Source organism: Sesamum indicum, linkage group LG1 (assembly GCF_000512975.1).
Source record: "Sesamum indicum cultivar Zhongzhi No. 13 linkage group LG1, S_indicum_v1.0, whole genome shotgun sequence".
Lineage (NCBI taxonomy): Eukaryota > Viridiplantae > Streptophyta > Magnoliopsida > Lamiales > Pedaliaceae > Sesamum > Sesamum indicum.
Window position 1 is genome coordinate 12,207,503 of NC_026145.1, and position 14,800 is coordinate 12,222,302.

At 34.4% G+C, this 14,800-nt stretch overlaps 2 protein-coding genes across 2 annotated transcripts; one reads left to right on the forward strand and one right to left on the reverse strand.

Moving 5' to 3' along the window:
- LOC105164313 lies at window positions 97-2,499 on the reverse strand. The gene is made up of 2 exons (XM_011082938.2): window positions 996-2,499; window positions 97-591 (listed from the first exon to the last, which is right to left on the reverse strand). Exons 1-2 carry the CDS (start codon window positions 1,749-1,751, stop codon window positions 307-309), a joined length of 1,041 nt encoding a protein of 346 aa, XP_011081240.1. The 5' UTR covers window positions 1,752-2,499; the 3' UTR covers window positions 97-306.
- On the forward strand, window positions 6,415-11,213 carry LOC105164324. The gene is made up of 2 exons (XM_011082946.2): window positions 6,415-8,497; window positions 9,002-11,213. The coding sequence occupies exons 1-2, from the start codon at window positions 7,451-7,453 to the stop codon at window positions 11,087-11,089; spliced, it is 3,135 nt and encodes a 1,044-aa protein (XP_011081248.1). The 5' UTR covers window positions 6,415-7,450; the 3' UTR covers window positions 11,090-11,213.

The following is a 14,800-nucleotide window of genomic DNA, read 5'->3' on the forward strand; positions in this document are numbered from 1 at the left end:
AATTTATCCAATTGCTGTATGTATCTTGATTTGGAATCTCATAGATTCTTATAGACTTGAGCATCATCAGTCACTTTAAAAACAAAGCAACAGGACTTTGACTCTACCAACGATCTCTTGCATATTAACATTAAATCATTCACCACTCAGAACTGCAGATTCTCTTTCTACCTTCAAATAATAGAACTCGACTTGCTATATACTTATTTCTTGAGGACAAAAACTAGTTCCCAAACACAACTACAGAAAGAGACAATAACTGATGAAATGCATATCGAACAAGAACCTCAACCTCATAGGTTGTCTTTATCCTTTACTTCTCCCTGCTGCTTGAGCATGCTTGACTGTTGACTGGGCCAAAGCATCCATCGGGTCTATGCATTTCATCCACAAGGGGTCATCGTGTGGCAGAAGTTGCCATAGTTCATCAGATGCAAGGATGATTCTGTTCACAGCTCTCACCAGCAGAACTTGGAGAGCAATTCTGAACAGGTTCTGTGCTCCTTCAAAGTCTTTTCTGCTTAATGCGTCGAGGGCAGGGATCACTGTGTGTTCCATCGTTGCTTTATCTGGCAGTACAACCTCAAAACCCTGCATTGTTAGGAAAGTGTAACACCAAAATAGTTATTTTGAAATCAAAAGTTGAAAATGGCTTTTCTAAAACTATTACAAACACCCGATGCTAAGACACCTATAAAATATTATATAATTACAATTATACCCCTCGTAAGAAAGCGTGTGCTAAATTTAGGTCGTGATGGCTGAGTTTAAGTGTTTTGTTGGATTAGACTCCACGCTCCAACATACTTATTACATGAATCATCAAAAACTCAAAGCTGTTGACAATACAGTGGCTGGCAGATTATAAATCACAGAGAAGATCCCAAAGGTCTCCTATTCTCAGACACACAACAGAAACATAAACTACAGAAAAGAGAATAGTTGGACTCATAGTTCAAGAACCTGAATTAACCAGGAGATACCGGAAAAAATACCTCGTTTTCAAGTTTCTCCTGATACACTCTAGCTGCCAAAGTTGCATTAGTTGCAAGAATACCAATACGTATAGGGCTTCCAGCTTCTATTGGCCTGAACTTCTCTTCCTTGAGCGCCTTAGCTATGCATTCACCCATATGAAGTAACGGAACAGAACAACCGTCTTCAACCTCATCATGCCACGAATGTAATATATGGCACGGCATCACAACACAACAAACTCCCGACTTCTCAAGAAACACTCTCTTACGCCTTAAATTCTCAATGATTGACCTTTGGTCGATATGCACCCGTTCAGTTCTACCAGAAAGTAAGGGGAAATAGCCTCTCTCAAGGGATGAAAGCTCCTTGTTTAGTATTGGATCCGAACAAAGGATAAAGGGAAGCGCATTTTTTTGTTCCTCCATCCTTAACTTTTTGGCGAAATTAAGGCTGGAATCAACCGATAAACCTCCAATTATCCCTACACTATTGGCTTGATCTGGACAACTAAAGTTTCTATCTGTCAAAGGTTTATTCGTGAGGCAAGTTGTGTTGCTGTCAGCTGGACTGTTGCTTTCCTCAGCTTGTGGGATGATGGATGCTGGAACTTTCACCATAGCATGGCTTTTCTTGACTTTATTACTCTGGTTTGTGTCTTTGCTCAGACAACAGTTTATAGTACTAGGTAGATAGTTGAAGGATTGGAAACACAACGACATTCTTGTATCAAAACTCGTAGAACTAACAGAAACACTAATTTTGACAGAGTACATGTTACTGCATTAGCAGGTCATCAGAGTTTGCAACAAGAATAGAGGCACTGCCATTTCTCCAACTTCATAAAACCAGCCGATTTTGTACTCATAGAACTCTAGCAAAGGGCAATTACCTCAAAAATCGTAAAATCACTTCAACCTCAATACTTGCAAATCTGACGTGTAAAATCACTTTAAGCTCCTCCGCATATAGAGTACTCAGCTTCCCCAGCATCCAAGAACGCCTTTAACCAAAAACTTACCCTGAAAAACTGTAATCTTTTTCCAAGAATTGCCAAGAAAATGAGCCCTCCCTCAGCAGCCAATGTCCAAATCCAGCAAAAGCATCAGTCTCATTTGCCCTCAAACCCCCTTAAATTCCAAAGCCCAGAAGTATTTTCCCCTCAAAAATACACCAAGAATTCAAGAAAACGCCAAGGGGACTTCAGGGCCGAGTGGTGTGGGGTTCAAGAAAGTGAGTGGAGAAAAAGGGCTCCAAGATTCCAGGGCTCTACCGCCAAGAAAAATCACAGATAGAATCAATCTATAGTGGCAAAGAAGCTTCACCCTGCATGTCCTATTCCCATCTTTCACACTTGTCAAAACGAATAAGGAACAAATGGAAATGATTCAAATCAATTATTGTGAAGCATGAGCTAGAAAACAAACCAGTCGGCCTTAGCTCTTCCAACATGGTGCGTGAATGCATGAAGAGGTTAGTAAAATATCTTTGCAATCTTAAGGAGAATCAGTGAAAAAGGAGGATAAGCCAATGGTACAACATCCTATGACAAAAATGTGCGCCCCTCTCCCCCTCCCCCTCTCTTGTAAGTTAAATTTGATGGGTGGGTGCAATACTTTTTACTTGGTAATAAATTGTACGAAAAATTATAATGTAAAAAATCTTTTAAAATAAAAATTAAAAGTGAAAGAAAATTAAAGTTTGAGCGTTCGGATAAATCAAACTTTTTTTTTGACAAAAGCATTATAAAATAAAAACAGATTTTTAGATTTTTTTTTAATAATAAATTGAATGATAAGTGTTTATTTTAAATATTTGCGAAAGGCTCCTTGACGGTGAGAAAGTACACATTTTCCACACAAAAAACAAGCGAAAGGGGCAGCATCTTAGGTACAACATTTGTTTTATTTTTTTGGGATTTGAAAATCAAATTCATAAATAACCTAACAAAAAGGAAGTGGTAGAAATGAGAAAGAAATGGATATTAATGGAGTTATTAGGAAAGTGCATATATTATTAATTAGGTTTGATTTTTTTCTGCTTATTGTTATTGCCTCATGTAGCTTATATTTTCTATAGAATTAAAGTTATTTTTTTTCCCCTTAAAATTTTACACTGTGTTGAATTTTCATTTTGGCCCATTCTTCAGATGGACCAAAATAATATCAATGTTTGATTTTGGTTTTTACACCTTGATTGTGTAAAAACACAAATTGGCCTATTGAAGCTATTGTTTTTTTAAAACAATTTATAGGCCCAAAGCCCAATTATATAAATATGTAAAATTCACCTGTTGAAACTAATTTTTTAAAAATAAAAATCTGTAAAATTGCAGCTCTCCTGTCTCATTGACGACTTGAAGCCTTCTCTCCCCACCTATTCCTCCATCGATCGAAACCGACAGCACAGCCCCAGTGCTACCATCACCTACGTCGAACTCCCACCACGGCATTGTTAGATGAACTCCACCGACAGCATAGTCCCAGTGCCGCCATCACCCGCGTCCTCCCACCACGATGGTGTTAGGATGAACTCGCCACAAACTCCGTTGGACTCCGCCACCACTCGCCATTCACGTCAAAGGTGTGCCGTCGGCTGTTGGAATCTGTATCTCACACACCACTTAGTCCCCGTTTCAAACACAACGTCAATCAAGCGAAAAGGTGGATTTGGATAAAGTTTACTGAAAATTTCTTGTTCTTTTAATTTAATTCCACACTTTCTTTTATTAAATTTTTTATTTCTGAATTTTCTAAAAATTTAATAGTTGGGTTTGAATGTAGTATACTGAAAAGTATATACGGTTCAACAGTATTTTCTTCAGTAAATTATCGTCTGCAATGAATTTTTCCTGATTTTTCTGTTCTTTCACATAGTGCATGGTGATTTTTTCAGTGAATTATTGTACAATTTTTACTTTTTCCTGAGGTTTCTGTTGATCCACACGTTGCACAGTTGAACATGTTTAAATCTACAGCAATCTGCAACTTTTGCCTCTCTATGTATACCATATATAGAGTGTGATAGAAACACTGTATTCAAGCTTTCATAGTTCATACATGTTATAGTGTGTGTATGTGGGTGTAGTGTTTGAGCTAACTTTGACGATTAAGAGTTTTCGTCCACAGAAGAGTATTCAAGTCATCCACCATCTCTTGAGTTAAATCTTATGAACTTTAAATATCTCGGTCAGATAAACAATGTAGACCTTTATTACATCATTTTAATATTTAAATTAGTAAGATAATTCGAAGAGTAATAAATGCAGCTCAAGAATATACCCACTATCTAGAAGTTGTATATTTACAATAATAGTCGGATTGTATGACCAATTGAAATCCGTTGTTTTAGAAATTATCCGGCAAATCCTAAAACCGATGATGTCTAAGGTCATGTTGGAGTTTATATGTCCCGAACAAAACATGCACGGATTCTTAGAATATTTGATTATTTTCATAATATGTGGAGGTATTTTAGTAAGTTGATAGATTTCATAGGTGGTTCCCAAATCAATATATATAGGGATAATTACACAATTTTCTACTAAATTTTAGTGTAATTACATGTAAACTTCTTGTGGTTCAAGAAATTATACTTAATATCTTGACGTTTGTTTCAGTTCAATAAATAGATCTATTTATTAGTAAAATTCATGAAATTCGCTTACATTAGCAAAAAAAAAGTTGCTATTTATTAATTTACAGACTTATTAAAGGTCAAAAATAAATATTTTCTGAATAAACTAACCTTATAAGAATGAAGATGTAAGTCCTCACACGCATTGGCGTGTGAATATATATAAGGATAATTTAGTCAGAAAAGATTTGTTTGATCTATAATTAGTCCACTGGGATAAATATAGATTTTCTTTTAATTTTTTTTGCCATCCATCAACAAATTTCGTGAATTTTGGCTAATAGATGGATCTATGCTTCTGACGGTAATAAACGTTAGAAATACTATATGTAATTTTCTAAACTACATAGAATTTACATATGATTACATCAAATATTAGGAGAAAGCGGTGTAATTATTCCATACATTCCAAACAAAAGTGACCAGTAAATTCTGAAGCAATACATAATCTAATTACTTCTTCAAATTAAAAAAAAAAAATACAACTGCAGGATTATTGCACTGTCCAGTTCTAAAATTTTAGGGGAAAAAAGTGGTAAGAGTTCAGATAACGGTGCAAGAATTTGGGAAAAAATCTTTGAAGACTGTGTGGCAAAATGTCCCTCTCACTGTCCATTGCAGATGTGTTTGTTGGCCACAGAATGTCAGGTCTTTTTTTGTGGGCTATATTATTTTTTTTTTTGGTAATTATTAATTTTAAAAACTGAAAATATTATTCTAAAAATTGGGGAATGAGAATATTAATATTTTGCTGATATATTTATATATTGAGAATAGGGTAAATTACAACAGATTTTTTTAAAGTTTGTCATAATTATAAATATTCCACCATTATTTAAAAAATTACAGATACCCCACCTAAAATTAATGATCATCTAACAAATACATCATTGACGGAACCCATTGTATGAGTGTATTTGTTAGATGATTGATAGATATTTATATTCTTTCAAACAATAAAAAGATATATGTAATTATGAGAAATGTTAAATGGGTCATTTTTAATTTAGTTTGAAAATATGTTACTATAATATTTTATATATGTGTAAAATTCCATGTTCTCGGGAATACTTTAGATGATATCTCAATTTTGAATAAATATTCAAATTAACTTTTTATTACTCCAAAATTATTTTTAGCAGTTATTTTTAGATATCCCTCATTTTTTTTATTTTTTAAAAAAGATTTAGCACTTTATTTCACGAGAATTGGCTCCATTGATAAAAAATAAATTATTGATTTTATTGAAAATAACACATTTCATTTCATGGATTGATATAAAGGTCGTGCTAATTGATAATTGTTTTTGTAATCGATTTATGGTTTTTGATTCTTGTCTAATTTATACGGGTGATTGGAATCAAAGTCACTGTTTTTTTTTTTACAAATACAAATAAAAATAAAAATCTATTTTTGGCAACTTGATTTCATAAATCAAAATTTAATTTTATTAACTTGAAATATCTAATATCTATATGTAAAAAAATACTCAAATTAAATTTGACCGCATTTCAATCCATTATACTTTAAGTATTGTGGTATTTATTTTGTGCGTAATGCTTTAATATTATTTAAAAAATATTTATGTTTTTTATTATTTAATAAAAGTATATACAAAATAAATTAATATTAAATCTATAAAAAAAGATGTTGATATAGTATTATAGAGATCAAGTGTATATTAAAAAATATAAAATATGATATAAAAAGATTGAGACAAAGAAAGCATGCTCTCCCTTAATTATATAGCATCGACGACGAGTAAATTTATAATGTAATTTGATTAATTGCTGTTTACTAATGAAGATTAGGATGCTTGAGTTTCAACTTCCAAAGCGGCTGCAAGTCAAACCCGTGCTCACATGGTCATGGGCAGACAAAATCCTACACATAATAACACTATCAATCTTCTTCTTTTTGTCCATAGAATAATCTGGTGGAGTTTCAGAGAGTATTTTGTGAGTAATGATGAATGAATTTAGCTCAATGCCCACTTGCTGTGTGGAGACTGAGTCAAACTTTTTACAGATATATGTTGAAGTATGTGTTTGTCAGTGTATGAATAGCCATTGTCTGTGAAGGGTGGGTGTATTCTGGGAGGAAATCTTGCTTGAAAGCTATCCAAGGTAAGAACGCTGAGGGTTCTTGGACAATCAAATGATGCAATATTGCTTTTGATTTGTTGGTTGTCAGATGATTTTAGCTGGAGTTGAGTTTCTTGATTTCTGGCTTTTTCTGGAATTGGGTTTGAGTGGCTGAGGTTGTAATAAGGGAGCCTCTTGAATGTCAAAGTACTTTGATACACTGTGATTGTGTTTTTGTAGTATTCATTGTATAGGAGGTTGATGCTGCTGTCACATGTCAAGGGTTCTTGATGAGATCAGCAGTTAATGCGGAATCTTGGTTTCACTTAATTGGTTATTGTTTTGAGCTTGAAATTGTCAAGATTTTATTGGGGTTGTGATTGTTAGTCGTTTTGTGTTGTTTCTTGAAAGTTTCCATTTGTGACTATTGCAATTTTTGATGATTTTGAGTTGGGATAAAGTTCTCATCAACTCAAGCATTTGCTTTGGTCTTCACTGTAAGATCTCTCACTTCTCTAGTTCAATGCAGAAGTAGCAGCTCTTGATGTAATTCTTGGGATTTTAATAAAATCATAGATCATTTTCAACTTGACAAGGTCAAAGATGGTTAACAGTTTTTAGATGTGGGTAGGCAGCTTATAATAGAAAGGTTTTGGATTTTGATAGAAACCGTATCAAAATCTCGTGTCAAATGTTGTGATTTTGAGTTGGGAAGATACTTGTTCTGCTGCTAGTCCATATTCTTGAGATCGACTATGGACGCTCTGCAAGTTATTTCATCTGCAACTCAGATAGTTTCAAGTATGGTAATGGCAATTGGGGCACTAGAGCAAGCTTCCAGAGACCTTGATGATGCTCCAACGAGGATTCGAAGCCTAGAGCAATTTGTCTATGAGCTTGAGAGCTTGGCACGTCGTATTAAGCAAAAGCATGTGTACAAGCTTCATGATCCCCAGTTAGACCATCAGATACAAAGCTTAAATGCACTAGTTGATCGTCTGCATCCAAACATCATGAAGGCAAGACGGGTTGTGTCGAGAAGCAAAGTCAAGAACTTTGCTAAGATCATCTGGAACTCTGTAATTGGGGATCCACTTGGGAAGATTTTGAGCTCAATGAAGCACGATTTGAATTGGTGGCTTGAATCTCAGATATTAACCGAGCAAGTTGAGAATGTAATTGAAGCGACTGCAAGAAACATCCCAATCAGATTGAAAGTCAGCTCGGACCAGGGTTACCCTATTTCCAGTAAGTGTGCGTATGTGAGAAACTTACTTGACGGAGGTAGCCCTCGTCGTGTAATTCTAATTGTTGGGCTGTCTGGTATTGGGAAGTCATGTTTAGCTCGTCAAGTGGCTTCTGATCTCCCTCCAAACTTTGTGGATGGAGCAGTTGAACTTGGGTTTGGGCAATATTGCAGTAGGACTGCTTGTCATGGTGATAAGGAGGAATACCAGAGGCGATTGGCAAGAAAACTTTGTAAATTTCTGGTGCAGATTGGTTTCTGGAAGAAAATAAATGACGAGAGTTGTAGAGATCTTGGGTACGTCAGTTGCATGCTTCAAGAAGCATTGTATGGAAAGCGCATCTTAATACTTCTCGAAGATGTGTGGGAACAAGACATCGTTGAACGATTTGCTAAGTTATATGACAATGATTGTAGATATTTGGTAACAACTAGGAATGAATCTGTCTATGAGATTACAGAAGCTGACAAGGTGGAGTTGGGGAAAGATGACATACGAGAAATAAGCAAGACTGTTCTCCTTTATCATAGCCTCCTTAGAGAGGATGAACTACCAGTATGTCCTATATTGCTTTTTATGCCTTTTTCTGAAGCTTGAAGTATATGTGCATTGTTTTTATGTTATTAAAGGAATCATTAAAGGTTAGAGTTTAGTGGAAGAACAATTTTTGGATAATATCTTTTGTTGTAGTCATTCATATGTTTGGTGGAAGCAATGATGTGGTTCCTTGTGATTACGTCCAAAATTTATCAATATGTCGAACTTGGACAAATTCTCCTGTCTTTCGGTGCTCGTAAATCATAATTACTTGATGAAAAATGATGTTACTAATCCAATCTATTTAGAATTTTAGACTGATGAAGCTTGATGGTAAATATTTCAGCTTCCAAGCAGAATTCTTACAAAGGCTTCTTGTCACAGCTATATATTTGGGCATTTCAGGCCTAAGAAATATTTTAACTCTTCATTTCTGCTATGTGTTCATAGTCTGGTTTGTTAGTTTTTAACTTTGTTGTTTCCTTAACTAGTATCATCTATTGCTTCTGATCTTGACATTAGGAAGTGGCTGAGACGTTGCTCGAACGATGTGGTCACCATCCTCTGACGGTTGCTGTGATGGGTAAGGCTCTCAGGAAAGAACTAAGACCAGAAAAATGGGAGAAGGCCATTGAGAACCTATCAACATATGCTACATGTGCACCTGGTCCAATCTCATATGTAAATGAGAAAGAAGCCGAAAATACAGTTACCATTTTTGGGTCTCTGGAGTTCAGTCTGGAAGCAATGCCTACCGACTCGAAACGACTCTTCACTGCTCTAGCTGCCCTTTCATGGGTGGAACCTATTCCAGAAACTTGTCTAGAAGCAGTTTGGTCAGTTCTTGGGCAGGAAAGTTTGTTCTCTCTCACAGTTTGTAAGCTTATTGAAGGCTCGTTGCTGAGAAAAGATGACCCTGATTCCTTGTACCAAATTCACGATATGGTTTCTCTTTACCTAGACAGCAAGACAAATGATTCGGTAAGAATGTTACTGACCGATTCCAGCTCCGAAGGAAACGCATTTATCAGTCCGTGGCTTTTCATTTTTGGTAAGGAATCAGTTAAAAGAGTTTCCCAGCAGAAAATCGATCTTTCTCTTACTCATTTACAAGAAAAGCAAGCAGTGATTACTTTGGAAGCCATTACTCAGGCCCTTGAAGTCGGCATATTGATTTCTGAATTCGAAGCCAGCCGAGTAGGTTTCTGTAAGATGCTCGGACCCAAGATTGCAAGTATCATATTAGATGGATCAGAGGATCTTGTTTCAGTTTCTGCAATATCAATCACAAATTTATTTACCAAAGCTGATTATTCTGAATACATCTTGTCTCTTGAAAATATGGGAGCAGTCGATAAACTTGCATTTATTATGGAAACGTGTGAAGATCCTTTGATTCAGACCAGTATCTTAACCCTCCTGGCCAACCTTGCAGAGTTTGGAACTCAAAGCACCACTGATGAAATTCTCCAAAGACTTCCCATGAGTCGGCTGGCATATCTGCTCTCTCCCGTCGCTGAGGAGTGGCACGACAGTGTTTTTTCAACGTTGATGTCTTTAACCAAAGCCGGCAAGTCAAAAGCTGTTGAGAAGATGTATTCTTTTGAGATCGACAAAAGCCTTATTCAACTACTCGAGACGGGCTCTGACGTTGCTCAAAACAATGCCATTATCTTACTGAAAACTTTTTATGAGCTCGGAGGTCCTGCCAATGGCTCTCTTCGACCAGGTACTCTAAACTTATTGCCATGGCAAGCTAGACTTCGTCTAGAAAAGTTCGTAGTATCTGATCTGAATTCATTACCTTCACCAAAACCACAAAGTCTCCAAGATCTGATTGACAAGTTGTTTCATGAGGACGGCAAGCTGGTATTAGGAGCTATGCAAGATCTAATACCAATAATCGAGAAGGTTGATGAGCTGAAAATCAGAGACATGATTCTTCGAAGCCCACTTGTCAAAAGACTCTCAGAACTCCTCAAACACGGACAAACAGATCAGAAAGAAGTGAAATCTGAATCTGCATTTCTACTCATGAAGCTGGCTTGCTCAGGCGGGGAACCCTGCATTAAGAAGTTCCTGGAATTTGATATTGTTTTCGAGCTTGTCAAGATGATGCAGTGCACGGTAACTGAGTTGCAAGATTCAGCTTACACAGCGCTACACAACATGCTCTTCAGCAACGGTGGAGTTCTTGTTTTGAACGAACTCCTCCAGGCCGGTCTTGTGGACAGATTGATTCATTCGATAGAGAGCAAATTACTTAAGACGAGAGAAGTAAGCATGTATTGTGTCCTGGATATCGTCGAGGTGGGAAACAAAACATGCATAGAAAGAATGTTCTCGTTGCAAGTGGTGGAGAAGCTTGTAACTATCGAGAGGGTTACAGGGGGCACAGGTGAACATGTAGTTGGGCTTCTTAAGGGAATAAGCAAGTGCAAGAACCTCACTGCCGCAGAGCGTAAGGTGATGAAGCAACAAGTTGTTAAGAAGGTGAGGGCAGCTATCAAGGGCCACAAATTAGAAGCTCAAATTTTAGCAGCCGTTGACGCGTTTATGTCCGGGGGATCGAAAGGTGCCAGCGGAAGTGGGAATAGGAAGAGAAAATGATAAGTTGCTTCATTCTTTCCAATGATATTATTTCGAGCAATATGTGACGCACTTCTCCCTAATAAGGTAGGCCTGTCAATGGGCAGGGTTTTACGTTTTGATCTTATAAAAATATTACACGATAGATAATGTTTTAATGTCTTACATTTTTAAAATTTGTTCACTTGAACTTAGATCGATTGATAAATAATAATCTAATTGAATATTGAAGAAAAATGAATATATTTTTTAGGTCCAAATTGGGTATATAGACCCATGGGTATTGATGGGTAGAGACCCACCCCAAACCAAAACCATATTTTTTAAATAGGTTTGAGTCTAATATTATTCATTAGGTCTGGGTCTTAGAGTTAATTTATGAGTTTGGGTAGAGTAAAACCCTCCTCTATTAACACCCATATAACAAGGTGTCGTGCGGCCTTAGCTCTTTCAAGTGTCATTGTATAAAACAGGTACAATGAGGACTCGTACTTACTGCAACCTTTGAAGGAGCATATTTTCAATAGAATATTCCACATTGCAAGTGTTATTCCACTGGTCATCTCATTAGTCACTTTTCTTAAAATTATACATTAATACCCTATAATTATAAAGCAACTCGGACCCGTTCAGATTAGAATTTCGTTTCAGACACTACAACTCAGCTCATTGGTTGGTGAAAAGTAAAGTTTATGCATTTCTAACACACCTTGTCAAGAATATGGGAAGGAAAAATCATTTTGTAATAAAAATTGTTTGATGCTATGCAATAAGAATGATTGGAATTGCATTTTATAGCCTTCTTATCCTTCACAATTTACTCTTTCTCTCCACCTGTGGCTTCCAAGTGCTTCAATTGTTGGCAAACAACATGCATCTTTGGGGTTGTAACTGTAATTTAAAAGTTTGTGGGGAAATTGGTAATTTATCACTTTTGAAGGGACTTTAAGTAGTGCAATAACCTTAAAATACATAGAAGAGTAGGGCTGCCCAGAAATTGGACTTGGGGCGAGGTATCAAAATTCGGGAACTTACAGAACAAGAATTCCTTGGACCTTGGACCTTGGACCCGGCTGGTTGGATCTGTTCTTGACCCGATTTACAATATTAAAAAAAAAAAAAAAGTAAGGATTTTCAATCATATTTATGAAATTAGCTTAGGCTCGTTCTCATCAACTTACAACTTTTACGTGATTTTAATTTAAGAGAAATACATGCATAAGTTATATCCAAAGGCTTTTATTTAACATAGTTTAAATTATAATGTGAAAATATTTAATTTAAATGTTTACAAAGACCCCATATAATTCTATGAGTAATATATCCGAGTCATATCGTATTTTATAATTTTAATTATATTTATCATATCATAGTATCTGCATCGTAATGTATTCGTATCCATACAACATAATTTTGAATAATTGGTTCTTGATTTTCTTAGGATTTATGTAAGTTGCATGATTTTACCAAAAATAAAAATAGCAAGGGTAGAAGAGTCTTTTAGCAAGTGCATAATGGAGTTTGGTTTTTATCAACTTTTAGCAAGTGGGACTTATCCTCCTAAAAAGCAAAAAAACAAGAAAAAAAGCTAGTGGGGTTCATATTGGGCAAAATTTGGAATTTTGATGATGACATTGCTTGACATTTAATAAAATTAGTGGTGGAACTATTATTTAATATTTATATCCCAATAATGCCCTAAAATGAATGAATTTATCTATACTATATATAAAAAATTAATAAATATTTTTAATTATATATTTTGAGAATTTAAGCACATGCATCAAGTGTGCCAACAATGTTAGTGGGACCAACGAAAGCGTCTCACACTTTAAGGGATGTTTGCAAATACAATATTTAAAATAAGCACATATGAGTTTATATATTTACAGTTTCTATTTTTGAACTATTTAAATTTAGTCAATTCAAGCGAAAAGCTATAGGCAACCCTCTACCAACTTCTACAGTTTATTGGTAAAGTTATAAGTATTTTTCAGCTTTTTCTCCAAACACTTCATTTTTTTTTTTCTTGAAAACTTTTGTTAACACTCCCAACTATTTAACTTACCACTTTCGCTACAACTTATCCCAGCCACAAAAGTGAAAGCTATTACAACCACTACTTCACTTATTGGTATGTTACACGTTTGTATCGCGCCAAAGTGTGATTGACATGCCTCCTTTTTATAATTATATTGTAAGTAAATTGCATCGACACCCCTAAAATTAAAACCTAATTACATAAATACCCATACTCTTTATAAACTTATAGGTACCCTTTTGATGGGATGTTGGTGCAATGTGCCCAGGGGTATTTGTGTAAACTTTCACCAAAGAATATGAAAGATGTACATATAATTTTAAAAGATAAGAGGTGTTCGTCTAATTAAATATAATCTCATGGAGTATTAATATAATTTATTCATAAAATAAATTACAGTTTAAAAATAAAATGCACATCAATCACATGCTAATGTTCCATTAAATATATTATCAAAATGGGATAGAAGAATTTTCACCCATAAAAATATATGAAAGTGTCACGTCGTTTCCTAGTCATAGTCCCTACCTTTGGTGCAAGATTACAAATTAAGTCGCCACCTTTGAAAGGGAATTGATCTCTCTTAATTTTCATTTTCCTATAAATCTTTATTTTGATAACAAATACCAAATTTTGATTTATTTGCCTAACTTTCCAAAAAGGGGGATAAAAGCTTGGGATAGTTGTCAATTTCAAGAAATCGTGATTCAGTATATAACCACGACTTTAATTATGGTGGAATCTGATTACCATTAATATATATAATATAGGGATAATTTTATTTAATTTGAATTCTAAGAATATTATCATATATTAGCACAATATGGATTATAATTAGCATCAAATTAACCACTTAATTACTAGAAGAGAGATTAAATACTGATCATATATATATAGTTAGACAGTATTTGACCATAATTAATTAGATTTAAAAAATATAATTAATTGACTTTATTTACATAAAATTTAATATTATCTATTTGAATTGAAATTCATAATTTTGAATATGATCATCTTGATTTTAGCTCAATAAAAATTTCAAAATTGAATTAATTCTTTAGTATTTACCAATGGAAGCATTAATGGTTGTCTAGATGAAGAGAAATCAAATTGGATATGCTTCATATATTATTCTACATTAATCAAAACAAAAATAATATATAAATTACTTAAATTCAAATTAGAGACAAACTATACCTAACTAATATAAATAATATTATTGACTTAATTATTTAGATTAAAAGAATAAATTAGAATTAGATGACTCACTTATTTTGCTTCTATTATGTTATCTTAGAATTTTGATTTTTTTTAATTATTGATAAAAAAATATATTTATTAATCACTTTAAAATTGGAAAGTTATATTTTTTTAATTATGATGCAATAAGTTAATAAGTGAAATTTTTAATTAGTTAATTTAGGCCACCAATATTAAATATTAATACATTAGCATAAATTAGTGATAAGTCAATCGAGTAAATAATGAGAGTTAAATGATGATCCGATAAAGCCAACAACCCTTCAAGGTAATTGACATGTAGGATCCTTGATGCACAACAATATTTTCATTCATTACTCCAAGGTATGCCTATCCAATGTATATTTACTACGATTTAACTCTGTGATTCGATTTTCTTACTACTTGAATTGAATTAAGCAATACGGGGTTATTATTCGGGTCTTTCAGTG

What these genes read in the sequence shown, in the direction of transcription:
- LOC105164313 (XM_011082938.2), bottom strand. Translation starts at nt 1,751, where the DNA reads ATGTACTCTGTCAAAATTAGTGTTTCTGTTAGTTCTACGAGTTTTGAT. An exon ending in AGGAGAAACTTGAAAACGAG is followed by an intron (nt 592 to 995) that starts GTATTTTTTCCG and finishes CTAACAATGCAG; the next exon opens with GGTTTTGAGGTTGTACTGCC.
- LOC105164324 (XM_011082946.2), top strand. Translation starts at nt 7,451, where the DNA reads ATGGACGCTCTGCAAGTTATTTCATCTGCAACTCAGATAGTTTCAAGT. An exon ending in TTAGAGAGGATGAACTACCA is followed by an intron (nt 8,498 to 9,001) that starts GTATGTCCTATA and finishes TCTTGACATTAG; the next exon opens with GAAGTGGCTGAGACGTTGCT.